This window comes from Perissodus microlepis, chromosome 2, assembly GCF_051167445.1.
Source record: "Perissodus microlepis isolate ML-2025 ecotype Zambia chromosome 2, ASM5116744v1, whole genome shotgun sequence".
NCBI classification, from domain to species: Eukaryota; Metazoa; Chordata; class Actinopteri; order Cichliformes; family Cichlidae; genus Perissodus; species Perissodus microlepis.
In genome coordinates, this window is record NC_140462.1 from 10,303,328 (window position 1) to 10,330,352 (window position 27,025).

Genomic DNA, 27,025 nt, shown 5'->3' on the forward strand with positions numbered 1-27,025 from the left:
GAAAACAAATGCAGACAGACAGGATAACAATTTCTTATAAAACACTTTAATTTTTTTTTCAATACACCCTGTGGATTATCGTTAGAATCATTGAAACCATTTCATTTTTATTATCACATTACTCATTTAATGAACTATATCTTGATCTGTAGTCTGAGATGTAGAGAACAGGAATACAGGACATGACCAGGGCTTTGCAAAGTGCAGTCACAGCAAACATAGGGATAATTTAAAAAAAAAAAAAAAAAAAAAAAAAAACCCCAAAAAGCATGCAACACACAAATTTAAAAAGAATATATATTAAATACTAAATCTGCATCAAATATTCCATGCATGTTGAAGCAAAGAAACAGTGCAAAAACATTAAAACCCATTTTGGACAGTCACTCCTTCCTGTGCTTAGTTTAAAGAAAACATTACTGCAAACTACGGCTGTGAAAAACAGAAGAAATGTGAACGATATATCAAAATCTGTACAGTATTACAAATCAGGGGATGAATAAAATGTATACTAAAACATTTAAAGTTTCAGGGTGACATTCTGACCTATAACTTTTTCATATAAGGTTGAATTAATCATTTCATAGCAAACATCTTCCCCATAAGGATGTGTAGTGTTTTAGAACGACACCATAAATGCTTGCCATGATCTGCCTTATTTACAAATTGGCTTAAAAGAAGGTCATTCAAAAGTATAGAGCAGCGTGTGGCAGCACACTGCTTTCTCAGAGCTTATACTGCGAACAATTAGAAAAAAGTGCTATAGGACTAATTATTTCTTGCATTAATTTTCTTAAATTAATCACATCACAGTTTTGTGAAATGTTCGTCGTAGTTTTTTTGATCACATCTTCGTTCATCCAACACATGATTGTCTTTCAAACTGTTGTTTCCCTCATGTCTGGGGATTTCGATTTAGCAGAGTCGGGGGCTTCCTTCGCTGCGTCGGCTGAATTTTCAGCTGAATTCTTATCCTCAGATTTTTCTTTGGAGTCAGTAGTGGAAGAGCTGGCTATACTGGGATCCTCTGGTTCCTGCACCTGCTCTGTGGGCAGCTGGAGGAAGGAAGGAACCTCCAGCTGCTCTTTGGTGAGAAGACCTCGCTGATCATCCACCCTGGAGTTCTGAGCCCTGGTCAGCATGTCCAGGAACCCTGGCACGGACAAATCATTGTTATTGTTGCCCTCTTGTTCTGATAAACAGATAAATGTAATATAATCTGAATTTCCCGGAGGAACCCACCCGAGGGATTAATAAAGTTTCATCCAATCTAATTTGTAATCTAAATAGTTGATATATTGACAATAATCTTGATATTAAACAAAGAACAGAATTTCAATAATAATATAAAACATGTGAGAAAAAAAAACAAAAAAAAACTGTCACCTGCCAGTGGTGCTACATACCCCCGGCAGAAGTACCCATTGCATTCCATTGGTTGAGGTCACCGATTCAAACTCATCCAAGACTTTTAGCGGATGCATCTATGGTATCAGTTATAAAAATTCTACAAGGCATTGTTCTCAAGATATCAGAATCCCAAACCTGTGTCCATGCCACCCATCCAGCAAGTGACGACAATACCCCATCAGCCTTTTAAAGCTGAGGGGTAAAAAGCTAAAACGCATACGCCTCAAAATCCCCATCCTTTTTAGATGGGTTGGCTAATAAAGATAGTCATACAACTTTACAATGCAACAATCATGTATATTCTAATGAAGTATTACCTATATGTATATATTTTGGCATGCAGATATAACAAAATTATTTCCCCACATTGAAAACAACTCCGCTAATTCAATAACCTTAAACCAAACCACACTAGATATTGCCAAGTCATCCTACCGTCCATCTCGCGGTTCTTGGTAGACCTTGGCTGAGCCTTAGCTCTGTCTTGGCTCAGTGATCTGGCTTCTGGACCTGTACTTGCTGCTCCTTCCTGGGTCTAAAACAGATTTCAGCATCATCAACAAACTATTTCTCAGCTCACAAGGTTTAAATCTCAGTAACACTTAGTAAGTTTTCATTTCTAGTTTTAATCATTGAATCTGACGGCGTCTTGTGCAGCCATGTACCATTTCCAGACTTAGTTTGAGATCGCTCCTCCATTCTGACTCAAGCACTTGCGAGACTGCAGTACAAACGGAACCTCCTTTAGTGTGTCTCGCTTCAACTTGCATTTTATCTTGAAGAAAAGGTGTGTGGCTCACAGTCAGAGACCCAACTCTTATCACTAGGGATGCTCCTCAACATAAGGATTAGATCAGCTGGAGTTTGAGGTATATTTATGGCATATTTGAAGCATACAGGTGGCTAGAAAAAGACATCTAGGGAGCAATTTAAAAATAGCAGCAGTGCCAAAAATAATTCAAAAGTGCACAAGACCAACACCTGAAGGGCAGAATGGCAAATAAAAAGACATGTTTTTTGTTTATTGAGACCTCAGCAGCATAGCGCACAGAGGTCACACACCCCTTCTAACTTTTGTACCCTTTAGAGTAGCTCAAGGGTGAGTGTGTAAAGAGCTTCATGGAGTGGTTCCCATGGCAAAGTAGCTGCATTCAACCCTTACATCAACAAGTGCAATGCAAACGCCAGAGTCTTAAAGCACGCTGCCACTGGACTAGAGAAGTGGAAACGTGACAAATCGCACTTCTCCATCTGGCAATCTGTTGAACAAGTCTGGGTTTGCTGGTTGCCAGGGGAGTGGTAGTTGTCTGACTGCATTGTACAGTCTGTACAGTTTGGGGGAGGGGGTTTTGGCATATTGCTTTACAGGACTTGGGCTCAGACCCTTAGTTCCAGTAAAAGGAACTCTTTATGCTCCAGCATACCAAGACATTTTGGACTATTTCATGCTCCCAACTTTGTTTGGCGGCCCCTTCTTGTTCCAACATGACTTGCGCACCAGTACACAAATCAAGGTCTATAAAGACAGCGGTTGAGCGTGTTTGGTGTGGAAGAACTTGACTGGCCTGCACAGAGTCCTGACCTCAACCTGATAGAACACCTTTGGGATGAATTAGAGCAGAGACTGTGAGCCAGGCTTTCTCGTCCAATATTACTGTCTGACCTCACAAACGCGCTTCTGGAAGAATGGTCAAAAATTCCAATAAACACACTCCTAAAACTTGTAGAAAACCTTGAATACAAAGATGTCCGTTAAAATTACCCAAAACCATCTGGTGATCAGGAGGTTTTAAGTCTTCTTTGCAGAGTACCAGCATGTATATGCTTACACTAATCCATTAAACATTTGTACAGAAAGATTATATAGATTTGACATAATGTAGTTTGTGAATGAGGCCCATTTACACACTGCAACATACCACTTTTCATAGATTTATATAATGTATGTTTATATAGATACTGTTAAAGGGAAATGACTGGTCCCATACAATAGACAAAAAAGGGCAATATAGGGACTTATCTAAGAAGGTAATGAAGGTTGTTTAACACTATTCATGTTCAGCCTTGGCTTCATACAAAAATCCTCATTTGAGTTGTTATTTTTCCAAAATAAGTTACCCAAAAGTCACAAAAGAATATTTATGACTAAGAATCACAAAGCAGCAATTCAAAGTTTCTTCATGATGGTAAAATTATTTTTGTTGCCGTTTTATTGACGCTTCAATAAACACTGCCTCACCTGGTTGGCTGCAGGACCGCCGCCTCTGGAAATGCTGGTCTGCTCTTTGCCTGTATATACACAAAGATGGAAATTAGTTTCTAACAGAACTCTTATTTTCAGTGTACAAGTAGTCAACAAAAAGCTGACAATGCTACAGAACTTTAGCATACCCATTACGTTAAACACTGACATTAGGCAGATAAAACATCTTAAGTATTAAAATGGTCCTCCTGGGATACAACCACTCTAATTGAATCTACTTAGTTCCTCCTGAACAAAATAAAAAGAATCTGAGGCCGAGAGCGCTGATCCAAACTGAAGTCAGATCTAGCCTCAGCAGTCAGGAAAAGAGGTGAGTGAACTGAAAGTGGCACAGCATTCAACAAACCAAATGGACTCAGACATTTTAACTTCAATTTAAAAGAAAAAAAAAAAAGAAAAAAGAAAAAAGAAGAATGAAGCGGCTAAAAGAGAAATGCACAAAGAAAGCAAAGGAAAGAAAGAAACATGCAAACAGTGATGCAGAAAAAACATGACTGCAAAATGGACAGTGAAAAGACTCTTCAGACAGCCTCAAGGGAGAGAGCACCATGAGCCGAAAAACACTTTGTACGAGCCATTAAGAAACGATTAAATCAATAAGGAGCCACAGACAGCACCAGAGAACACACAATAATGGCCAGTGTATCGCCAACATAATCAGCTGATGGAGAGATGAAATGTGCTGTTATCTGATTTCACAGAAGACTGTTTTCATTTACTTATCAGCTAAGTAGGTTTGTTTTCATCCTGTGGCTTATTGTGCTCCTCTGGTAGCTGCATGCTGTATTACAATAAATGTTATAAACATGAATCGGCCTGTTTCACATTGAGGTAAATTTATGGGTTTCTAAAAAGATCAAGTATATTAACCTTTGATTTTGTCAAGTCGGAGCGTCTTATTGGCCAGACTAAACACATTGGCGCTCACATTCAGAGGCTCATCACTTCCAACCTGAAACACAAAGCATACACACATGCAAACAGACTTAGCTGAACAGTACTATGAGAATCAATCATCTCTGCAGTAAATGGGTTGTGCATAACTTAGAAAAGACAATGCATTACTAAAATAATCTCATTACTCACTACAAACTAGTGTAACATTTATTAAAAGTAGAAGCAGCATCTTAAGGACACACAGAAGCTGCTTACATTAGTTTCAAAATGATATCTTAATAATCTGAACCATGCATTATTCTTAAAATGAGTAATTTTACTAAAGCAATTTCATTAAAACAATAAGCCAAACTTGTGTCTGTGAAAGTTGACAAATAAAGAAGATGACTCATTAAAATGTAGCAGCTTTGCAAACAGATCTACATGTTTGTGTGAGGCCTTCTTTCCTGTAATAAGAAATGAAAGAAACCGTGGCTGGAAAATGTTTCCTGTGCAGCTGGCTTCCCATTACTGAGAAAGATAAAGGTTTTAAGTAAAGCAAGTTTTCAAAAAATGTAATGGGAAACATTCAAGTGTGAGACTCATTTCAATGCAGCTACAATGACAACAAGGGTGTGCCATTCATTTAGTGACAGATTTTGAAATCCATCCTTAAAAGTGACGCTCATTTACAGCTTTTTTGCTCTACTGAGTATCTTTGCAAGACCTATAGTTCCAAATAATCCTAGACTATACATGGATGAAAAATATGTAAAATAGATATTGATATTACAATATTGAAAAGAATCACTGGTGTAACACTTTGAAATTACATGTTTATATAGGTAAACATGCACATTGATTTTTCCTAATAGATTAAAGGTTAAAAGGCATTTCACATATTTTTGTCAGTAGAATTCAACCACAGAAAATCAATCATTCATTTAAAAGTGACAATATTGTTAATCTTTATATGGAAATGACTCAAAGAAAAGGTAACATATTATAATCCTACTCATATGCAACACTCACCATGGTGACCAAGGCCTCTTGTGGCTTAATATTGTGCTTCTGCAGCACCACAGAGAGAGCTTCCTGCAGTGTCTTACTAGACTTCACCATGATCCCCACGGTTTTACCAGTGAAGGCAATCTCCACCCTGAAACACACACTTATTTCTATAACTTTCCTCTCACACTGTGACTCACACTGAATCAAATGCAATGGAACAGAAGTACAGAATTACTGTCAGACAATGTCTGTAGTCACGAGGGCAGCTGGCAAGGGATATCTTAGCAGGAAACCCATTTCTGATTACATTTTGAATTTTATTTAGTCAATGTAAAGGAAGAGTACAAAGATTAATGCTCAGAGAGCTAGACTTTGTGTGCATATTACCACAAGGACTTCCCTCTAATATGGTAAGAAGGGACATGTAGTGGGGGTGTGCAAGCCTGCTATGGTGTCAAAGACAGGAGAAAATAGGAAGTGAAGGAAGTGATTCAGTTGACTCACGCAAACGTCACTCTGAGCTCTAAAGAGACCTGCTGATTTCTCAGTACGGAGCAGTCTTGGTCCAGCGATAATGGTTGCTGCAGAGAGAGAAATTATGTTTCAAACAGAAAGAAACAAGAAGGATTTCTATAGATGTGAACATCAACAGGGGATACTTTGAGGGGGTGAGATAACACAGCACGAAAATGTCAGAACAGGAAGAAGGCAGTCGTCTGTCATGCTCACTGTTGTAAACAACTTTACAGTGTGGCTCAAGTTCCTCAAAAATGCCTCCTGATTTAAACTTGCAGCTGAAGCACAGCAAAAGTGCTCACCTTGTCCTTGCCATGAAGGTAAATGATAACATCTTTCAGTGGGAAGCCTCTTTTCTCACAAAGGCTAGTCAGCAAGTCTTTGATTGGCTGGCCATTAGGCGTGGGTGCCAAGGAGGCACTGCCATCAGGCAAGTAGACACAGCAGTATCCCCCCTCCAATCCCACACGACTCCCACCTCCACCCCCCAGCTCAGGGGAGCGGGGACTCGAGCGACCATTCTACATCACAGACAGAAATGAGAAAAGTGTAATCCCAATCACACATTTTCCTCTATACTAATACTTGTCACCTCAAATATTAGTTTTGTTAACTGTATACCTCCAATCATATAAATTGTAAATTAACATTAATTTCCCATAATTCCAACCAACTCTAAATGCTTTATAAATGTACTGACCTCCATATGCCTGCAGATGGAGCCAAGCTCCACACTACTGGTCGACTTGATGGACAAATGGGACTCTTTCCAGGAAACCACGCCATAGGAGTTGGAATCATTGTTATTGATGAGATTTAAAAAATAAATAAATAAATAAATAAATAAATAAAGTCAGAAGATGTACATAAGATATCACAGATGAGCATGAGATGTGTCATTTGGCACACATTACCTCCCCAGGATCCTCGTTTCTGTCGCTGTTTCTCTGAGGCACTCTTACCACCTAGAAAGCTGTTAGGGTCTGACTTCTTGCCCTGTTGGTGGCAGCGATGAAATAAATGTCAAACGAATAATAAAACAGGTATTCTTCATCTCGACCTTCAGTCCATCTACCGTATTTTTCGGACCATAAGGAACACCGGATTATAAGGTGCACTGTCAATGAATGGGTCTGTTTTCATACATAAGGCACACTGGATTATAAGGCGCATTAAGCGAAACAAAACAGTCAGATAAGTCAAACTTTACTCAACTCATCCTTCTTGATCCTCCACTTCCGTACCATTGATTCATTAATGTTGACTTCTCTTGCAGCTGCTCTATCCCCATGTTGTTGCAGTATACTAATGACTAACCTCGTATTGTGGATGGATTATCTGAGTTGTTCTCCTGACTGAAGTTTGGTCCGTTTACAGCATCCTGCCATGCGATTGCATTTGTCCCTAACCATCGAGAACCCTCACATTAACTTTTATCAAGTGGAAAACAGTTAGCATTCATCCTCCAGCTTCACTGTGTTTATGTTATGCTAACATAGCTGTGTCGCTAGCGATCATGTAGCACAGCATTATATATCAGCTAGCCCAACTTCAGTAATCCTACAAAAGTCACTGCTATTTAGTTTTGTGTTTTCATTTATGTTAGAAGTGATAGCAGAGCTGTACGTTTTATTTTTTCAGAAATCTCTCAGTCAGAACATGCTATATCATGTTTAGGTGGAAACTAGCGAGCTAACTTCCTGCTAACTATGTTAAATTTAATAAATTCTGTGTTTTCATGGATGCCTGAATGTTAAACTTAATTGTTACACCTGGTAAAGCAGCAACTCTGATCATTTTATTAAAAATAAAATAATTTGGACAGTTTAACTCTCAGTGATGCCACAGTAATCGTTTGACTTTGGGACCTGAAGAGGACGGTGTTTTGGACCCAGATTACTCCGAGTCCACGAGGCTCCTGACTTCATAGCTTACCAAAGTCTACTAAAACATTTGACAGATTTTTGACCACATAAATTCGGTTCTAGGTCAGTAAACACAACCAGAATTCATACATAAGGCACACCATGATTATAAGGCCCACTGTCAATTTTTGAGAAAATTAAAGGATTTTAAGTGCGCCTTATAGTGTGGAAAATACGGTACCTTCTTTTCCCTTAAGGGGACTCTGGAGGCCACATCCTCCCAGGATCCCATGCGCGGAGACTCATTGGAGAGCCGAGGTAGGCCTTTGCCTTCTACTGTTGCCAAAGTGCAGCTCTGATAAAGAGGGGACCGTACAAAGCGCCTGTAGCTGTCCATTTTCATCAGCTTAAATATCTGAAACAAAGCAACGAGAGGGGGCACCCAGTCATCTGTGTGTCAAAAATGAATCACAATTACTGAGCAGAAGTAGTAGGGTTGATTCATACCAACCTGCGCTTGAGCTTTGTTAAACATGTCAGGTGTAGGCTGCTGAAGGTCCTTCTCCTCAGTCTTTGCTGTGTCATCAATGTTCACCGAGTAGGGAGCACTCTCAGACAGGTAGGTGCTGTAGATTGAGCGAGCTTCTGCTTTCAGCTGGAAAAAACAGCAAGAGCTCTGTCAGACTGAACTATTCTGAAGGTCAGCAATCAGCTAAACTTTGTTTCTTAATTACAGTTCATGAAGTGCTGAGGCACAAGTAAGATCAGACACTCGGTTAATTTCCCTGTGGATTTCATTTGAATGTTCACCTTCTCAAATCCTCTAGTAAGTCACTTATTGTTTGCAAAGCTCCCAAATTACATGGTGGTATTACTTTAAGCGTTAAGCACACTCTATGTAGCATAAATTAAAGGAAACCTTTCTGTGGTTCTCTGATGTAAATCATACAGATTTCTAAAGGATAAGGTAAACCTTTCACCTACATAATTATGGCTGATGTATGATCTATTTGGATCCTTTCAGTACTTTTTCTATTTCCTCAGTCAATCTCCAATGGAAATAATCTCCACAGGAGGTGAAACAAAGATTCAGGTCAGCCACAGTCAAATGGTAAAACTGAGTTTACTTGTGTAACACAATACTATATCCCATTGAATACTCTAAATTATGAGCTACTGTGGATATTAAACACATTGGTCCTGGTGATGGGGTTTACACAGGTTTTCATTGTAACCACTAAATATAAACTGTTATAGAGGAATACAAATGTCCTCCAAATTATGATGCATTTGAATTACGTAACTTTGCTTTCCAAGATATTTGCCAAAAGAAGTTTATAGAGCAAACTGCAACAGCTGGTAACTGTAACAACCATTCTGTAAAATGGAAAATTAAGTAGTTCCCACCAAACCTGTTCTTCATTTTTAATAACTGAATACTTAAAATTTCTGCACATTGTTTCACAAGGTAAGTCTCCAAAAACAGCCATAAAAATATAATATAGCAGATCTATTTTTTTGCCAATAATGCACAGCTTCTGGCTGTTTGACTGTGGTTGATGCAATTAAAAGTTAGTGTCAGCAGTTAAAGTGCACCAAATGACTTATTGGAGGGATCATCTCAAAATTACAACAGAAAAATGCTTGTGTTACTTGAAAAGCAACTAAAATATTACTGAATTACTGACACACTGCCATCCTCTGATTGCTGGAGACACCCACGGTTACAGCAACAAGACAACCCTATTCCCACTAAACAGTCCACTTCTTTTCTACAAAACATATGTTTTAAAAAATGTGTGCTATCAGGGTAGCGGTTTACAAATATTTTTCCTGCCATATCCCACTTCAGAAGGCAGGAAAATTCACACTCCACACCCATCAAATATGATCCAAGTTGAAGGCCATCACAACTTCATGATCAAACTCTTGTTAATTTTCCCTTTAAGAATCATATTTACTTCACTCCATACTTTACATCTGGTCCTGCAGTAGTTCTGTGTTCCATAGTACAAGAACTACTGCAATAAAGTATTAATTAAAAATAAATACATAAAAGAAAAGTTTAGAGAGAGTTTGTACCTCATCCAAGGAAGTGGCCGGAATCTTCTTGAACTTTTCACAAGCCTGCCAGAATAAAATGTTCTCCGCGCTCACCTCAGACTTTAAGAAGTCCTGCAGACAAACACACACACAGCATTATTAAGTGTGGGTAATGATTAGTTAATGTCAACACTTGAACTCTGCCTGAACTTGTTAAAAATTTCAACATTAGTTTGCCTCACCGTAAAGTAACGAACCCCAAAAGGGTCCTCCAGCAGTTTCTCAAATGACACGGCCCAGCTCATGACACTGTTGGCTGGGCCGTGCTCTCCGGCTGGAGTCCCAGGAAGGCTGGTGCTGCTGCCGCCACAGCCGCGTGCGGACATGTTCAAATCTAAAGCATATCCAGGCACAAACACACCCATTTATCAGCACAGAAAAGCATGACCAAGAGTTAGACTGAATCAGATATTTTCATGCACAGACATGTTCACGTTGTAGAACTGAGATATGTACAGGATTAGCAGCATGCAGGTTGGCTGCTCATGCTTACCTCCATCTGACACTGCCTGGCTCTGTGAACAGAGAGAGCAATCTGTCAAAGAACTTTACTTCAACAGTTAAAACTAAAACTGAGAAAAAGCCTAATACTGAATACTCTTTGTTATTGTCTGTATAATACTGATAATATTATTCAAATTTATCCTACGTATATTTTCTTCCGGCTGCACAGTCAAAATGAAAGAAGAAAGTTTACTTTGGCCCCGTTTACACAGGATTGTGGAGATTCTCACTACAGCTCAATATTACTGCAACAACTATACAGCACTACGATAAAAGCCTTTAGGAAGGGAAACACGAACAGCAGCTGCACATTATTTTTCTCTTCTTGTTTTTTTTTTTTTTTCCAACCTGTAACTCTGTAGCGCAATCAGCCAAGGCTGTTTTTACAGGAAGTGGTTGCAAAACTGGTGACAATAAGCCTCATTCAGCTTTCAGAGCACAGAAAATGCACATCTTGTAAATGTTCGCTTCAACCGACACATTTTTTACAGAAACTGAATGAAATCTGCAGACTAGTTAAACACCTGTAACCTACAAGCTGTGATCACAAACATGTTTTCAAGTCACCAAGATACTGATCTGACGTATACACAGAAAAGCTTCGGCTTATGGAAATATTGTTTAAACAGCAGCAAATTAGCTCACAGCAGAATTTTTGGTTTTAATCCATAGGGGACCGTCGATGGATACATTTATGAGCTTTGTCAAGGTTTCCTCTTCATGCTCTGGTTTCCTCCCACAGTTCACAGACATGTGGGCTCTGATTCTAAAATTGCCCAAAGGTGTGAATGTGTGTGTGTCTACATGTCTGTATAGTCTGTGTGGTAGCAACTTGCCCAGAGTGTGTGGAGGATATAGGTCTTATAAATAAAGTACCATTTTCATAACTGACATCTGTGAGTGCCATTTTAATCAATGCAAGATTAAGCAACAGTACACTTTGTTTTTAACTGATAACACTAATGTAATGGAATCCTTTACATTACAGAAAAAGGCAAATATCTTCACAACCCTGCACAGTAACTATTACTTCCACTTTGTTTTAAAGTAGAGCATTTAACTTTTTACGAATAGATTACTTTCATTTTCATTCTGTGTTTAATATTACCTTTGTGACCTGATCTGCACTTGATATTCTAGCTTTTTAAGTCATGGAGGCTAGCTTCTTAATTATTTGTTTATTTTGTTAATGAAGGCCATGTAAACATCAAGGTTTTCACAACATGGCCAGTTAATCTTGATTTCAGTTCAGAATTTTAGTCAAATGTTAAATCATGAAGTTACATTACTTATAATCTATATAACCGGATATAGATAACTAGATAAAGTTATCTGTCATCCTAAAACTAGCTCTGATTAGGAAGTCCTGCAAGGCACAATTTGCAAGGTAACCCAGCTACATTAGTGCAACACAAACCAAACTGGTCATCTACATTGTATAGTTAAAGTGAAATTCAGATACATAACCAAGGCGACACAGGCCGAGGAAGAGGAGCAAATCATCCACTAATCAAAGGTCAGTTTGCTCAATTCCCAAAACAGAATCAATGGGTTTCGCTTGTAGAGCTCCTCATGTGTCGATACAATAAAAAATTAGCATTTTATTTTTCCTAATACGTCACTTTTTCCTTTTATGCTTGACATTTGCTACAAGCTTTCATTTGAGATATATCTATATATTGACGCACTCTAAGCAGAGAGTGCGTCGTTGTAACCAAAAATAACTGATCTTGACAACAGCCCCTGTCTATTGTTACATTTTGACCATATACGGTTGAAATGGGCTGTCTATTTCTGCAGGTGAGAGTCTCTCTGACTCCACCTCTTCAGTTATTTGCTCTGCTATGCAAATACTGCTTTCATAGTCAATAGTACATTTTCTAAACACTAATGAAAACAAACGATTCGTCACTGTCTTAGCTGTAAACCCTGCATTCTCATAAAATGCACTTTTAACTCTCTGAAAAATCTATTAAAGGAGCGATATCAAAATGCAGACATCAAACGCAAGCCACAGAAAGCCCCTTTTCTTAAGACTACGGCAACATCCTGCTCTTGTGACTTAATATCCGTTGATACATTTTCACACCTTTTTTTGGCAGAACTGAACCATTTCAAGAAATGCAATGGTCTCACACCGAGAACACTGAAGCCAACTCAGCCTACACATGACAGATTGGACAACAGGCATGGCTCAGTTTCTCCTTCTGGCTCAGAATGGCCCAGCCTGTTCTCAGTAGCAACCAAGTGTAGCCACACAGGCTGATTCTGGCACTATCAAAGACTGGAGACAAAACACAAGCCAGCACGAGACAACTGCTCAAACCGTACTCTTGATACTCTGGATTGGAAGTCAGCTTAATAGTAACAGCACCGTTAAAAAGCAGATCAAAACAGCATACAGGGAGATTTAGAGTGCCTGCACGGCTACAAGAAGCGTAGTCAACACACTCAACACTAAAATGCCTTGGCTAGTCACTGTGGAAGGCCTGTCAAAGCCTCCTATCGTATACGTAACAAGCGTATCAAAGAACTACTACCCACAGGACGGCCACAGAACCAAATAAGACCTAACAAGAATGGTGCCAACTCACCATGTGGCCAACAGGGATCTCTAAAGAATTGCTGTTCTTTGCCATGATGGCCCAGACACCAGTTTCAGAGCTGAAGTCCTACGATGTGCACACTGTCAGGGGACGCAGCAGAGTGCTCCACCCAAACTTGATGCACACTTCTTACACACTCACACACAAAACTCATCACTTGGGTCTTCCTGTCACTTCCTGCCTGGAAAGGAAGTCTTACCATAGCAACAAGCCACAAAAGAGGAAGTATGGTTACTATGATCAAACTGCTCTCAGCCTACATCTTGAGAAACACTGTGATGTGGGTACACAGGCGAGCCAGACTGTCATTCTGCTTTTTTATGCGCAGTCAATGAAACGCTTGGTTATTTTGGCTTTCTATCTTTCTAAATAAACATGACAATTTTGCAGATTTAGTGTTAGACCTTAGTTTCAGAATCTGTCGGTTTTACTTTTAACTCATTGCGGCCTAAAGCACACACATTTCAAGTCTTACCCTTCAAACGGGCCTCGTGAAAGAAACCTTTCTTTGCTATAAGCCCAATTTTGCTATAGGGTATCATTTAACACGTTTCTGGATCATCTGAAAGCAAAATTCGTTACATGGCTTTGCGCAGATTCAAATGAAATGATAAGAGATAAAAATCATCAGAGTACCACTCTCTCGCTATTGCAAACAGATGACTCAAGATAACGCTCAGGCAAAAAAACTGCACAGTCAAACACGCACCGAAAGCTCACACTGTATGTGGCATACCTTCTTGTTGTTGCCCAAGATGCTGCTGGCTATGGCGCACAGTTGGTTATATTTCCGTTGCTGCTTTCGGGCTGCAACTTTTGCCAGGCGAGAAAACCTGTTATACACTCCGCTGAAAGTAACCATGGTTCACGATACTAGAAAATACAGAACAGAACACAGTGTAGACGACATTAGCCAGGCGCTACCGTGACTGTATAAATGTTTTCTACAGCCAATTGGGTGCTACTTAACAACTAATTAAGCCCTGACATGCTCACAAGCAGGCCTGGACAATCAGCGGCCCTCTACCCCGGGATAGTTTTTTGGCAGCTTGGAATTTATATTACTTAGCTATGATATCACATTAGCCATACTAATTGACAGTACTTAGCTATACTAATTATTAGTACTTAGTAGCTAATAGTACATTTGAGTTGTAATGTTTTAGTAGTGCTGTTAAATTAACACATTAAATGCTACAATAACATGAAAAAAACTCTTCACTTAAGTGTTTTGCAAAACTCATGAGAGTGGTTTATCGAAAAACAACTCAACATGTTAGCATATATGCTATATAATAAAAGAGACAATATCGATACCAAAAAAAAAAACAAAAACATGCTACACTAACTAGCACGAGAATTTCATGCATATTTCACTGCATTTGGCACCTCCTGGTCCCACAGGGCATTTTTGTGAAACACTACAGGATGTCGTAGGCCGTCAGTGTATGAATCATTAGGCAGCCAGTGATAGATAGATAATTTTCCCGAAGTACCATGTTAATGTTGAGGATTATACAGTAGCTTGATCACGTTAAGCACGTTAAGTGAATGTGTAGTATATAAAAAGCAAAGGATCAACTTCAGTAGAGATGTATTAAGTGAAACTGATTGGTGGAAGAATTAAAACTGAAAGGAAACGTACACATTTCTAAAGCCAAGTGGTCTCACTATGCAATTTATAAGCAGAGGAAACAAAGGTTAGTTTGTAAAGCTTCCTGAATTTACACTCAAAAACAGAAAGTTATGACTTTAACTAGAGCTGCTTAAGTGCTTTAATGAGCACAGATTGCAGGCTGATATTTGCCTCAAAAACAGTTGTAAATTCATTTAAAACTATTTCCAAAGCTGTTTGATTTGAAAGGTTGTTGAGGTCCATGTAGAATGGACTCACTTTGCACGAATAGCAGCCTGAGCACATCTGGGAAAATACCAGTTTGCTCACATTCTCCTACATCGCTTCCTTTTAACAAGTCAGTTTTCTCTTTAATCACATGGTACAAGGCCAAGAAAATTAGAGTGTGGCTTAATCCGTTTCATTGTTATTTCTTGTCAGCAACTATAAAGAGCTTGACGGCAAATGGAATAGCAAAATTGCAGCCTTGTGTCATCATTCTATGACCTGTTGTTTTCTATTGTTGTGTTTGATGAGTTTAGGTATCTATCGAGACTGGCCACAGTAAGGGAAATTTTTGATTAACGTTAAGCTGACTAAACAAATTGAATGTAAACAGCAACGGGCCACATTACTCAACCATATTCATCTTATTTACCATTTGGTCACTTTGGTTAAGGTGACCCAGAGAGAATTTGAATGCAAAGCCAGTCATTCTATTTCTGTGTGGAGTTTGCATGTCCAGCGTGTGTGGGGGGGGGGTTTGTATGCATGCATTTTCCAAAACAGAGGTTTTATTCAATTCAGTCTTTGAATGTGCTGTAAAGCATTTAGCTTTAGCAGTGTGTAACATGTTTTGGCCATGGTAGACCATTTAGCTGCACGGGAGCCCTTCAGAAAAAAATTAATACGATTTTGTGATCAGCAGCACTCTCTAGTGGCCACTGTTTGAATAAGTCACTGTTTAAAGTAATGCATGATTTCAGTAAAAGGCAGTAATGTATTTTTGAGGTGCCTTTTAAACTAAATCATTTTGGATTTATTCTTCCAAATTCTTAGAAAAGTTCATCTTAGTATGTGTCATAATAAACTGTGTGCACAGAGGCAGAGGGTAGTTTGCCTAAGTAAACCAATGTTTCCCTGATAACAGGCTATATTAGAGCACAGCTTCATCTCTCAGCATGTGTCCTTATGTTTGGGTGTTTTGATCAGAGCTGAAGAAATCTCATCATTTTGACCTAAATGTCACTCAATGTTACATGAAAGCAGCAGCGGCGGCTTTACCGTCATCGTTGTCGTCACATCCACCTTCACAACAAACAGCTGCTTTGTTCATGCTATAATATTCCAGGGATGAATATATTTGCATTGCTATCAGTGTTTAGAATCAGTTTTGCCGTGCCTCTTCTGATGCAAAGACTATTCAGTTAAGCAAAGCAGAGCGGGTCATCACTCTGGTCTGTGTGTCAGAGGCAATCCAGGTAAGAGCACTACGTATTATATGTATAACTTTAAAAATATATTTAATGCTTTGTCTAAAAGTTTTAAAGTATTTCATTGCTATGAAACTTGTTCTTCCTATTTTTCTATATGCTCTTTTTTTTTTAGATATTAATGACATTAATTTCTCAGACTGTTCTTAACGGTTGTGAATCCAGTCTGTTCTAGCAGAGAATGGTTATCATTTATCTCATGCTTGGTTATCTCCTCTCTGGTAAGCACTCACCTACATTTATGTATATATGTCTATATTTTCTTGTTCTCTGTTTGTATATGTGCCAGTTAATAATTCGCTCTATATTCTGATATCGTAGCTGGTACTGACTGCCTGTGTTACTGTTGAGTTTTTGAAATGTACCATCACAGGGTAAACTATGGCAGATGGGGGAAAAGGAAAATTGTACATCTGGAAATGTCATGTCGCAGCTAATGTGCCTGAACATTGCCTGCCAATAAAATGCAAAATGAGATGCATTGGAAAAATGTTCCTGACGTTATTTTTTTTTCATCTGTTTTTCCCATAGATACTTATGTGCTATGTGAAAACAGCACTTTGTGCAATGGTTAGTCCTCACTTTGTTTTTATTTGTTTTGTTTGTTTGTTTTTTATAAATCCTGTGAACTTGAATAGACTGCAACTGGTAGAGAGGTGTGATAATAGCCTAAGGTTGTGTCTGACACTAAAATGAAATATAAATTAAATATTGATAAGCTTTTTTTTCTTTGATAATTGTGTATCTCTAAAATTAAATCTTTAAGAGTAAAGAAAGTCGACCAGATTACGTTTAAATTGCATTTTTTTTAATAATGCTGAATGTGACAGTGTTCATTCTTCTTCATTTTTTTTCTCTTTAGGAACAACATTTAAACAATGCACTGAATGTAACATTTGAGAATACCTTTGTCTGAAGCAATGGATTATAACAGAGCACACTCTAATTACCTAACATTATTTATTGTTGCTTTCCTCGCTTTTCATGTTTACTCTGCCCATCAGATGAAGTGTTCATCAGCAGCGAGCCATCCAGCCCAAATGAGGGTGACGACGTCACTCTCACATGCAATGAAAAATGTGGAAATTTAACTGTGACATTTCAGTGGAAGAAAAATAAGGAGGTCAAACAAAAAGAAAACAATAAGACCTTTCGTATACAAAATGCACCTTCAACTCCTGACATATACATCTGCTCAGTAAACTGCTCCCGTTACTGTTGTGATTCTAAACCATACCCACTGTCTGTAAATCGTAAGTCCATCCATCTGTATACTTCTGTTATATGTTATGATTTTAGAAATGTGTATAATGGCATGCTATCAACAGCCCTTGATACCATGTGTCTTCACTTCCTGTGTATTTGTCTATGTGTGTGTCATTGTCCAGACAACACTGTGATCATCTTGGTGGTCTGTGGTGTTGCAGCTTTGGCCCTTGTTTTGATTATGGGACTGATTATGAAGTGTAAGCTGAAAAGAGACAGTGGTAAGAGCTCATTTTAAGATGTCTGTGGTATTAGACAACAATAAGAAAGAAAGAAAGAAAGAAAGAAAGAAGTTTTTCTAGTTTTAACTAACTTGATGATCTTGAATTTATCTACACAGAATGACTACACAGAATGAACTCAGAATGACACATCTGACTGATTTGAATGCTCTCTCTCTGCAGATAAACACAGGGAGAGGGTGAGACAGAGACAGGCTGGACAGGCTGCTGGTGGGCCATATCCTATCACACCCAGAGAGTCCTAAAAAAACAACATTCTATCATATTTTAATATAATAAATTCTGATCTTATGAAACATAATATATATTTATCTTTTTGATATTTCAGACTTTTGAATGCTCACAATTTGAATAAATACTCTTTAATCTCTGTTATTGAGTGCATGTGTGCGTGTTTAATCAGTTAAAGTCACACTTTTACACAATGTAGCGTTGCATTTCTGTTAGTTTGCTCAGTTTTAAAAAAAAGAACCTCGAAATGTTTTAATCCACACACAGGATTGGCATGCTCGCACTAATCCTGCTGAATGCTCCACTCACAGTGGCGCACACTGCTCAGCTTTACAGTGGCTTGCATGTAATGGATATATGGGAGTGTAATGCTGTCTACTCCTATCCATGAGAGGGATGAATGTGGGATTTGAAGATTGACTTATGAACATAGTAATAGCGTTAGGTGCCTCGATTCAATGTCAGGATGCAACGATTTGAAGTTTATGTGTTAAGCTTCATGCTGCCAGAGTGCCTGGCATTAGCAGTGTTTTGGGGGGGGTTCCCCTCCCGGCCATATGGCAAAAACTTATTTATCCACATGTATGAGTGGGTCAGGAAGGACTGTTTATTCAGTTTCCTTCTATAACAGGTGGCTAAGGGATAATCCAGGTAAAGCCACTGCAAAGTGGAGACGGAGGGATGGACAGAGGAAGGGGGAGGAGGGGGATGGGGTTGCCTTTGCATGGATGCCTAGGGCTAATTCTGGCCTCTTAATCCCAGTCCCATACGCCCTGCCTCTCTTCCTTCTTGTAACTCTACAGTTACATTGAGGAGCAGTTCATGTCCAGGTAGACATTACTATCACATAAACGCATCACGTAACCCACCCAGGTTTACTGAGAAGGAAGGGAAAAAGACAGAGGCTGCTGGTCCCTTTCCTGGATAGCTGGGTGACTGGATAGCTAACACACCTGTGTGTGAGCTTCACTGGAGAATGGAGCTGTAGCCCTCCAGCCACGCCACAGGAAACACACCAACATGGGAGAAGCTCAAAAGGTAGGTGACCTGATCTGGAGCAGCAAGACTTACAAACTCAAATGCTAACCTTATGAGTTTGCATAAAAAAGAGGTTTTACAAGTAGCTGTGACCTGAACAGTGGGCTATGAGACATAAAGTATTTTGCGGTTGTGTTGTGTGTCTTTGCAGCTCACAGACACGATGGATTATCTGAACTCCTTGTGTTAATACAGTACAGTAACTAAGATTTTACTCCTGAATGGAATCTCTTTATTGTACAGTTAACCAGAAATGCAAATTAAATGTTGAAAACTATGGTGCCTGTAGTCAACAATATGGCAGCCTTGCTGCACTGTCTGCAGTTGTGCAACCCTGCAGACTAATCACATTAATGTACAGCTATATGAATGGAGCTCTTTTCTACACCAGTGCTTCTCTAAATAAAGCAACACAGTGATCCTCACAGGGTGTCTGTGGTAGCAATACAGTCTTTTCAAAAACAAAAATAAGTAGGCCTCTGTGAGGGGAGCTTTGACCTCAAATCAGAAAGAGGTCAGTGGGATTTTGTTTTGAGAGGCTAAAGCTATTTTTGTCTATCCATGTAATTTTGTTTTTTGGATAGTAATAGTGTGATTAGTGTTGTTCTTTTATGAGAGAAACAATGCACCCAAGAAAAAAAGTAAAGATGTATTTTCTGTTTGCCTCCAAAGGTTAGGGCTGGGACAAAATAATGTGACGGCTGCCATTTGGTTCCTGTTTTTCAGAAGGGTTATGTAAAGACTACAGAGCCGAATTTTCACAAACTTCGTAAAAAAAAAAAAAAAAAAAAAGGAGAAAAGGAATACCCCATTAGACTTTAGTCTGGATTACTTTCTTTTAAATTACCAAGCAGTTCATTGGCCCAGGCTAAAGATGCACTCTCAGATTGTGTTTAGTTCTCAATAACCTGCATGAGCCTGTGACTGTATTAATTACTCACATTTACATACAAAGTTGGCTGGCTTTATGTTTTAATTTAATTATTATTCAGTTCTGAAGGAGTCAGTGCTTGACAGTTTCTTCGCCTTATTGCTCTTCCTGCCCCTCCTTCCCCCATGCCTCTCCACAGGGCTTACTCTCTGTCATAGAGAAACTGAAGGGATCCACAGAGCAGGAGGTCAGGATAGTGCTTCTAGGATTGGACAATGCTGGCAAGACCACCCTGCTGAAAAGCCTCGCCTCTGAGGATGTGAACACTATCACGCCAACGCAGGTGAGAGGAAGTTATGTGTTCAAAAAGCAGTGTGCATCCGCTCTATAACATTAGAACACATGGTGATCATTGTGTTTTCATCTCCTTGTTTAAATCAATTCAATTTTAACATAAACAGTCGATGCTCATTATTATATGTATATCAAGTTTTCCATCAATACTTTGTTAATAAGCAGTTTACCATTAAAGCTCTTCTGAATACTAAATGTAATGTAATAAATGTAATAAAATGTAATTAAAAATACAAAACATTGGAAGATGGTGTGTATTTTCATGGTACTGTAGCCAAGCATCATAACAGGTGAGAGGATCGTGTCTAAATCTGCTAAATCAGAGCACATTTGAAGTAATGAGACTCAGATGACCCTTGTTTTCCTGACCCACACAGTAAAATGAAATCATTGGCCTCACACCACACATGCTTTAACCAGATTTGTCAGATCACGCTGTTACACTGTTAAATAACCCTTCATCGCGAGATAAACTGTAGCCCGACATGACCTTGTTGATTTGCATGCTCTCCACACATTTTCTGAGAACATCCTGGTTGGCGTTATGACTGCTTCTCTCTCTCCTTTTCTCTTTTTTTTTCTCTCATCTCCCTCTGATGTATTTATCTAAGCTCTAATGTCGTTATCTAATGACCTTGTATTACTCTACCGAGAAAAGTCAACACTGAGTTGATGTACTGCCAGGTCCGGTCCTGGGCAAGTGTGAAAGCTCATCAGACACCAGGGAGGGAGGACGCAGTCCAGTATGGCAATAGTCAACACAAAGCTAAATCAGACGTGACACATTAACACATACACTTACCTTGATCCTTCGAGTCTTATCCTCAGATTTGCTCCTCGGATGGCCCTCGGGATAAAGTTGTTATACAACTTTGCCAACTGAAACAGAGGTGTTGTGTTATGAAGAGCAACCATATCCTTATAAACAACTGAGTGTAACCACTGATCAAGTACAGTGACACTTCATGAATTACCTTACCAGGTGGAAACAGATTTTAAATTGAAGGCAGGGCAGTGACTCTAGGTGCTGTGTTTTTTCTTAAGGGCTTCAACATAAAGAGTGTTGCCTCCCATGGGATGAAACTTAACGTTTGGGACATCGGAGGACAAAGAAAGATCAGGCCCTTCTGGAAAAAGTATCTGGAAAACACAGACTTGTTGGTGAGTAGGTCACTTTAAGACATTTTAAATCAATAACACAGTAAAGTAGAGAAGTTTTATGTTATTTTAATATCTTTTTATCCCTCAGGACACTGTCCCACATATAAGCAGAGATTAAACACTTTTTTAAGGATGTTTTGGACATGATGTGACCACATTCTTCTCTAGTATTGTTTAACAATAATTTCTTGCAGATAATAAAATGTAAACTTTCAGAAAATGTGGATATGATAACACTGTAACATGTCTCTTCTTTTAGATTTATGTTATTGACAGTGCGGACAAGAAGCGTTTTGAAGAGACGGGGCTGGTGAGTGTGTAAACCCTTTTACTAACAGCCTTATTACTAACAGTATTAATGCTAGCAGATACCATATTGTGCACAAAATAGAATCAAAAGTTGCACCTATGTGTGTATGTGCAGGAGCTGTCCGAGCTGACTGACGAGGAGAATTTGAAAGGCGTTCCGCTGCTCATCTTTGCCAATAAGCAGGATCTGGCCACAGCATCACCGGCCAGCGAGATCGCCGAGGGGCTCAACCTGCACACGTACCGGGACCGCGAGTGGCAGATTCAGGCCTGCTCTGCTGTTTCTGGCGAGGGAGTTCAGGTCAGACCTGACTTTGATTTATTGATTTCTCCCTCAGATGGAATCTAATTGGCAACAAATGCTTTGCATGTCCCTCCTTTATTCACTGGGCCCACAATCAATTGAAACAGAGACCCTGTTTCTTTCAGTGAAGTCTGTGATTAATTTGATGGTTTTGTGTTGTTTTCCATGCTTGGATCGTTTGGATCATTTTCTTTTGTCTTTATTTCTCCATTAGGATGGGATGAACTGGATTTGTAACAACATTGTGAATAAGAAGAAGTGAACCATCATCCCGAACAAAACTGAAACAGTGCAGAGATCACATAAGGGAATTTTAAAAATATATGTTTCATGTAATATCTCCAGACTTCACTTATAACAGATTCAGCTCCCCTTACAGATTTAAAAAACAAGTTTGTTTTTACAATTTCTGACATTTTTATGAAGATTGTGCAAAATTAGCCAATATAAAGACATATTTTAGCCCCAGTAAGTCAATTAGGCATACATTGGTCATTCTTCCATCCTTAAAATATATATTTTTGTTCCCTCTTTTATCCTCATCTCTTCAAACTGTGTGCTTTCTTGGGGGAAGGAAAAACTGAGTGTGTAGTTATGTAGTGGTCTGTCAGTTACACAAACACCAGCTCAGTGTGAGTGTAATGTATGTGTCATGAGATTTTTAACAAATAAAACAATTAGTCATTTCTGCCATTGTGTTTCCTTGTTTTCAAATCAAATGTAGCCATCAGTAATCAGATTGTCCAAGCACGAATACATGCATGCACAGACAATAAAGGCAGCCGCATTTACGGGTCAGATAATAGCTGTCAGTGACAGAAACACACAAATGTGACTGCAAATCATCTCCTGAGTGACAAGAGGAACAATAACGAGCTGATCTGCCCCTGCTCAGCTGTCATCTTGCTTTTATTTCCACTCTACGATGACAAGCACTTACACCGTACAGTGAGTGAGGGGCTCATTGAAAAGCGAGAAGTTGGAGGGAAGAGGGTTTACAATTACACACTCACATTGCGTGGCAGAAGAAGATATCAAATCTTCGAGGCACAGCGGAACAACAGAGAGAAGGAAATTACACAGAGAGGGGTTGTCTACATTTTCAGCAGGGATTCTTTTTCTTCAGATGTTTTCTATGTTAATTCCAGGACTTTTGCATTAGCGTGCGACCTGTCTAGCTGCTCTAACGGTGGTGGTTGGTCATATGACACATCTCACGTCCAGCTGTGAATGCACGGTGTTCAAGCAGAAATGCATATAGTCTCATCTACCATTCAAGTTCTGTCTTGAGATGTGTAAAAAAAAGGGTAATTCCCAAATCAGTTAATCTATCCTGGTACTCGAGCAGTTACCCCTGTGGTCATTCTCCACATATTTGTCCTTTACGCTGACCTTGGTGTAAGCTAAGTCCTCCATTCAGCCATTTTGGCCCTGCTTTTGCTGCAGTTGGATTTAATGGATCTTTTGTTTCTATTGTTTGGAGCTGCAATTAGCCATCTGAAAGCACTCTAAAATCACATCAGCTGGCAGGCTTTACTCCGTGTGTTCTGCTCTGCAGTAAATTATGCAAATTAATATCCCCCCACCACCCCTTTTTTTTGTTTTGTTTTTTTTAGTCTGACATTTTTGAGTAGTTCTGAAAAATTAAATGTATGTTTGTTTACTTGGTGTTAACAAAGCGCTAGATGTTGGCTGATTAAGTGAGTCATCTCCATGGTGACTAATACTGGAGCAAGCCTTAAAACATTTTTAGGATTCAATGTCTTTTGAGGGAGCACAGCAGGGGTGTGTGGGACCAATTACAAGTTGTACTAAAGAACCTTATGGCAGTCTGAAAGGGACCAGACAGTGCAGGGGCTGGGAAGGCGTTGAGTTCTTTTCATGTACAGTCTTTGGTGGAGAAATGAGGTTTGCAATGGACTTTTCAATGCTGCTTCTTTCGCCCACAGGTGGCAGCATTAGAGGGTCGGATCACTCTTGTGGCAGACGGGGAGTCCTCTATTTGCACATAAGTGATCTGACACTCTCTAATTCCTCTGATTTTGTTTGCTGTTTGAAAGGTCAGGTGTGATTGAGCATATGCTTTTATTGCTTTCTGTAAATACAAAATAAATGATGTATTTCATTCAGGTTACTGGGCAACAATTTAGTGGCTTTACCTCTGGATTTGTTTTAAAAATGGTTTAAAATGTTAAAATCTCCTAATTTCTATACAATAAAACGTGTTTTAATCTTAAAGAGACATGATGTCACTCCCCTTGGCAAGTGTTGCCATAGCAACCATCCCTGTTATCCCTGGTCCAGAAGCAGCCGCCGCTCTTCCTCGGTATAGCCCTTTCTCTCTTTCTCTCTCTCCCGTCCTTCATTTCTTTCATTTCCCCAAAGCTCGCCTTACCTCCTTTACCAAGGAAATCCTGAATCCTGCACAGAGACTGGACCACAACACTGCAACTACACACTGCAGGTAGGAACCAAAATACTTTTTATGTGTTTGGTTGTCTGTGTGAAAGTTCATTAACCTGCCAGTTTAAAAATACAGAACAGAAAGCTAGTGTTTACATTTGAAAGGGTTAACAATTTACAAAATGTCATTACATTAATAGAGATTCAAAATAACTGTTTCTATTGCCAAATGTTGTCTTTTCAACAGGTTGGCTTATCACTGCATACTGTATGCTTATCTTGCTTTTAAACTCCACTTGGATTCATTTTACACTAGTTAGAATGTTTTGTTTTTGTTGTTTGTTTGTTTGTTTGTTGGTTGGTTTGTTTAAGGCCACAACAAAACCTTCCAAAACCCACTGAGGGAACATATCCATCATGCCAGAAGACACCTACCTGTCTTCCATGAAGCCGCCCTTCCCAACACTCACTCCCCATCCCAGTTTTGACGCGAGCCCGACAGCTTTCAGCCTCCTGACCACCACAGCACTTCTGCCACGTGAGCGCTTTCACATAGAAGGATCCACCCTCCTGATTGTGGTCATTTTTTGCGTGGTCTTTGTCCTGCTGCTTTCAGCCTTTTTCTACGCCTTCTGCTTCCATTGCTCCATCGGTTCGTCGCTTAAAGACTCGCATGCAGATAACGGATGCAGCCTAGATGATGAGGACGCCACATATAAGTGCAGCTCATCTGATAACCAGTCAGTAGGGAATGTTGTGTGACTGTGATGCCAGACCAAGATAATTGTCATGTGGTTGTGATTTATCTTTCTTGGGAATTTCCTGCAGTAGCAGTGCAATGAAAGCATAATTCCAAAACAGTATCGTTAGTAGGATTCCTCTTAAGTTCACATAAGTTTAGGTAAGACGAATCCAAATGCACTTAAATGTCATAGATCCATAGCTATTGTGTCCAATAAAAATCTGTTGAATATATATGTGCACATGAGTTTGAATGCCACTGAATCACAAGAAAAACAATAATAAATGCATTGGCACCCAGCCCAGCAGCCATCGCGCTTTATTTTCACTGAGGTGACAGGTGATTTTATTGTGCCACTGCTGTGTGTTTCTAACAAATGAAAGAGAGAAAGGAGAAGGGACAGGGTGGGTGGGGGGGGGTTGTTTAAAGGGTGAATCAAGACATCACATTTGGATGCAGCAAAAACAAGGAGTGCAGGAAATTACTGAGCTTGTGTCTGGCTGGAAGACACGGAGCAGGTACACTGCAGAGCTTTAGTGGCTGAAACTGAGACTTGTCTGTTCAGTCGTGAAGCAAATTAACACTAATAATAAAATCAATTTGTGCACTTTTGGAGCTTAATGAATTATTTCCATATTGAAAATTCAACACCACATGAGGTCACAAGTAATTCTGAGTATTACAGCTTACAGACATCAACACAAGATGATCTTCATTATCTGTCATTTATAGGTTAATATTCAGCATTCTGAATTCTACATGACTGCATTTTAGCTTTGATTGCATTACTATCTTATGATTCATGACAAAGAGCACATGGCACCACAGTGTCGTCTCTGTCCTCTGAACCACACGAGTCCCAATCAAGGTGAGAGTCCTGGAGACCATCATTATAGTAAGACTGGAGAAGGAAGACGTCATTTAATCATCCTAATAACAAAACAGCAAGGTTGACTCAACTGTGTATATATGAAAAGCAAAAGAAAAAATCTTTTTATTTAATTCAGCAATTTAAAAATTCCTGCACCACAGTTTTTCTCTTACCTCATGAACAGTTATCTCCTCCATCCTGCTTTCCTCCACCGAGTCCCCAGAAAATGGCCTGAAATCTCCATTTTCATACGATGAGAGCGAACATACTTGACATCATCCTCGTCTTCCCCTGGTACCAGTGGGAAAACCTGGGCGCAGAGACAGAAAGAGCCTCGAGGAAACAGAGATAATGACTGTGGCAATAAAGCAAATGAGAGTGCGCACCATTCAAGCGTGTCTCAGCCGAACCTTTACCGGTCCCTGCTCATCCCCCGTGGCCTCAGGGTCCAATATGGTGGCCTTGCTGATGGCTTTACTGATGGTCCTTGTCTCAAACTGAGGACACGCTGCCTGAGCATTACAATGCTTGTCCATTTTGCCTTTCAGCCACTATGTTTCTATTTCAACATTGCCTTGTAAATGTACAAAGGTAGGAAAAAAGAAGAGAAATTTGATGGTTTTTGTTGGGTTTTTTGAGGGGTTTTTTTGGGGTTTTTTTGCATAAATGTACCTAACATACAAATTTATATTCAAAGACAGAGATTCACAGGCACAATTTCTGCTTTGGAAGTAAAATGGCAGCTGCCAGATTCTTAGTTCCCTGATGAAAAATGAATCGCTGGTGCTTTCTTGAGATTGGTGTGTGTAATCAGGTGCCTCAGAAACCTTTGGGAGTCACTTTGCCGGTATTATCGCTGAATGTACAGCCTCAAAGCAGTAAATCAAGAAGCAAACTGCAATTACCAGCTGTGAATACTGAGTGTGCTGACTCCCCAGAGCCAAAACATTGTCAGTTATTATTATTTCATG

The 27,025-nt window shown here is 39.4% G+C and overlaps 3 protein-coding genes across 6 annotated transcripts; 2 read left to right on the forward strand and 1 right to left on the reverse strand.

Annotated features, from left to right (window-relative positions):
- Positions 1 to 19: 19 nt before the first annotated feature.
- On the reverse strand, positions 20 to 21,370 carry rgs14b (regulator of G protein signaling 14b). 3 transcript variants are annotated; one of them, XM_084944874.1, is made up of 17 exons: positions 21,244 to 21,370; positions 21,067 to 21,143; positions 13,891 to 14,027; positions 10,538 to 10,559; positions 10,227 to 10,378; positions 10,024 to 10,116; positions 8,453 to 8,596; positions 8,183 to 8,356; positions 6,991 to 7,072; positions 6,777 to 6,841; positions 6,379 to 6,597; positions 6,065 to 6,141; positions 5,582 to 5,708; positions 4,544 to 4,625; positions 3,650 to 3,699; positions 1,846 to 1,945; positions 20 to 1,153 (listed from the first exon to the last, which is right to left on the reverse strand). In XM_084944874.1, exons 3-17 carry the CDS (start codon positions 14,014 to 14,016, stop codon positions 879 to 881), a joined length of 1,788 nt encoding a protein of 595 aa, XP_084801000.1. In that variant the 5' UTR covers positions 14,017 to 14,027; positions 21,067 to 21,143; positions 21,244 to 21,370; the 3' UTR covers positions 20 to 878. The 3 variants fall into 3 exon arrangements, with proteins under 3 accessions (XP_084801000.1, XP_084800992.1, XP_084801009.1); XM_084944866.1 differs by lacking the exons at positions 21,067 to 21,143; positions 21,244 to 21,370 and having other exon boundaries at positions 13,891 to 14,131; XM_084944883.1 differs by lacking the exons at positions 13,891 to 14,027; positions 21,067 to 21,143; positions 21,244 to 21,370 and adding an exon at positions 13,143 to 13,274.
- On the forward strand, positions 16,161 to 18,682 carry LOC146392295 (uncharacterized). 2 transcript variants are annotated; one of them, XM_084944917.1, is made up of 6 exons: positions 16,161 to 16,250; positions 16,378 to 16,483; positions 16,794 to 16,832; positions 17,267 to 17,515; positions 17,651 to 17,749; positions 17,933 to 18,682. In XM_084944917.1, the coding sequence occupies exons 2-6, from the start codon at positions 16,444 to 16,446 to the stop codon at positions 18,013 to 18,015; spliced, it is 510 nt and encodes a 169-aa protein (XP_084801043.1). In that variant the 5' UTR covers positions 16,161 to 16,250; positions 16,378 to 16,443; the 3' UTR covers positions 18,016 to 18,682. The 2 variants fall into 2 exon arrangements, with proteins under 2 accessions (XP_084801043.1, XP_084801035.1); XM_084944909.1 differs by having other exon boundaries at positions 16,173 to 16,832.
- arl3l1 (ADP ribosylation factor like GTPase 3, like 1) lies at positions 18,778 to 25,483 on the forward strand. Its single transcript, XM_084944896.1, has 7 exons — positions 18,778 to 19,039; positions 20,110 to 20,253; positions 21,309 to 21,425; positions 21,685 to 21,735; positions 21,850 to 22,035; positions 22,253 to 24,502; positions 24,814 to 25,483. The coding sequence occupies exons 1-6, from the start codon at positions 19,022 to 19,024 to the stop codon at positions 22,298 to 22,300; spliced, it is 564 nt and encodes a 187-aa protein (XP_084801022.1). The 5' UTR covers positions 18,778 to 19,021; the 3' UTR covers positions 22,301 to 24,502; positions 24,814 to 25,483.
- Positions 25,484 to 27,025: the final 1,542 nt, after the last annotated feature.

Bases quoted from the DNA above. Each gene is read 5' to 3' on its own strand.
- arl3l1 (XM_084944896.1), top strand. The intron at 21,426-21,684 runs GTGAGTAGGTCA...CTCTTCTTTTAG, and splicing joins TGGAAAACACAGACTTGTTG to ATTTATGTTATTGACAGTGC. The intron at 22,036-22,252 runs GTCAGACCTGAC...TTTCTCCATTAG, and splicing joins TTTCTGGCGAGGGAGTTCAG to GATGGGATGAACTGGATTTG.
- rgs14b (XM_084944874.1), bottom strand. From the start codon at position 14,016: ATGGTTACTTTCAGCGGAGTGTATAACAGGTTTTCTCGCCTGGCAAAA. The intron at 3,700-4,543 runs GTTAATATACTT...GTGTATATACAG, and splicing joins CCGACTTGACAAAATCAAAG to GCAAAGAGCAGACCAGCATT. The intron at 1,154-1,845 runs GTAGGATGACTT...TGTCCGTGCCAG, and splicing joins CAAGAACCGCGAGATGGACG to GGTTCCTGGACATGCTGACC.
- LOC146392295 (XM_084944909.1), top strand. From the start codon at position 16,727: ATGCAAAATGAGATGCATTGGAAAAATGTTCCTGACGTTATTTTTTTT. The intron at 17,516-17,650 runs GTAAGTCCATCC...GTCATTGTCCAG, and splicing joins ATACCCACTGTCTGTAAATC to ACAACACTGTGATCATCTTG. The intron at 17,750-17,932 runs GTAAGAGCTCAT...CTCTCTCTGCAG, and splicing joins TAAGCTGAAAAGAGACAGTG to ATAAACACAGGGAGAGGGTG.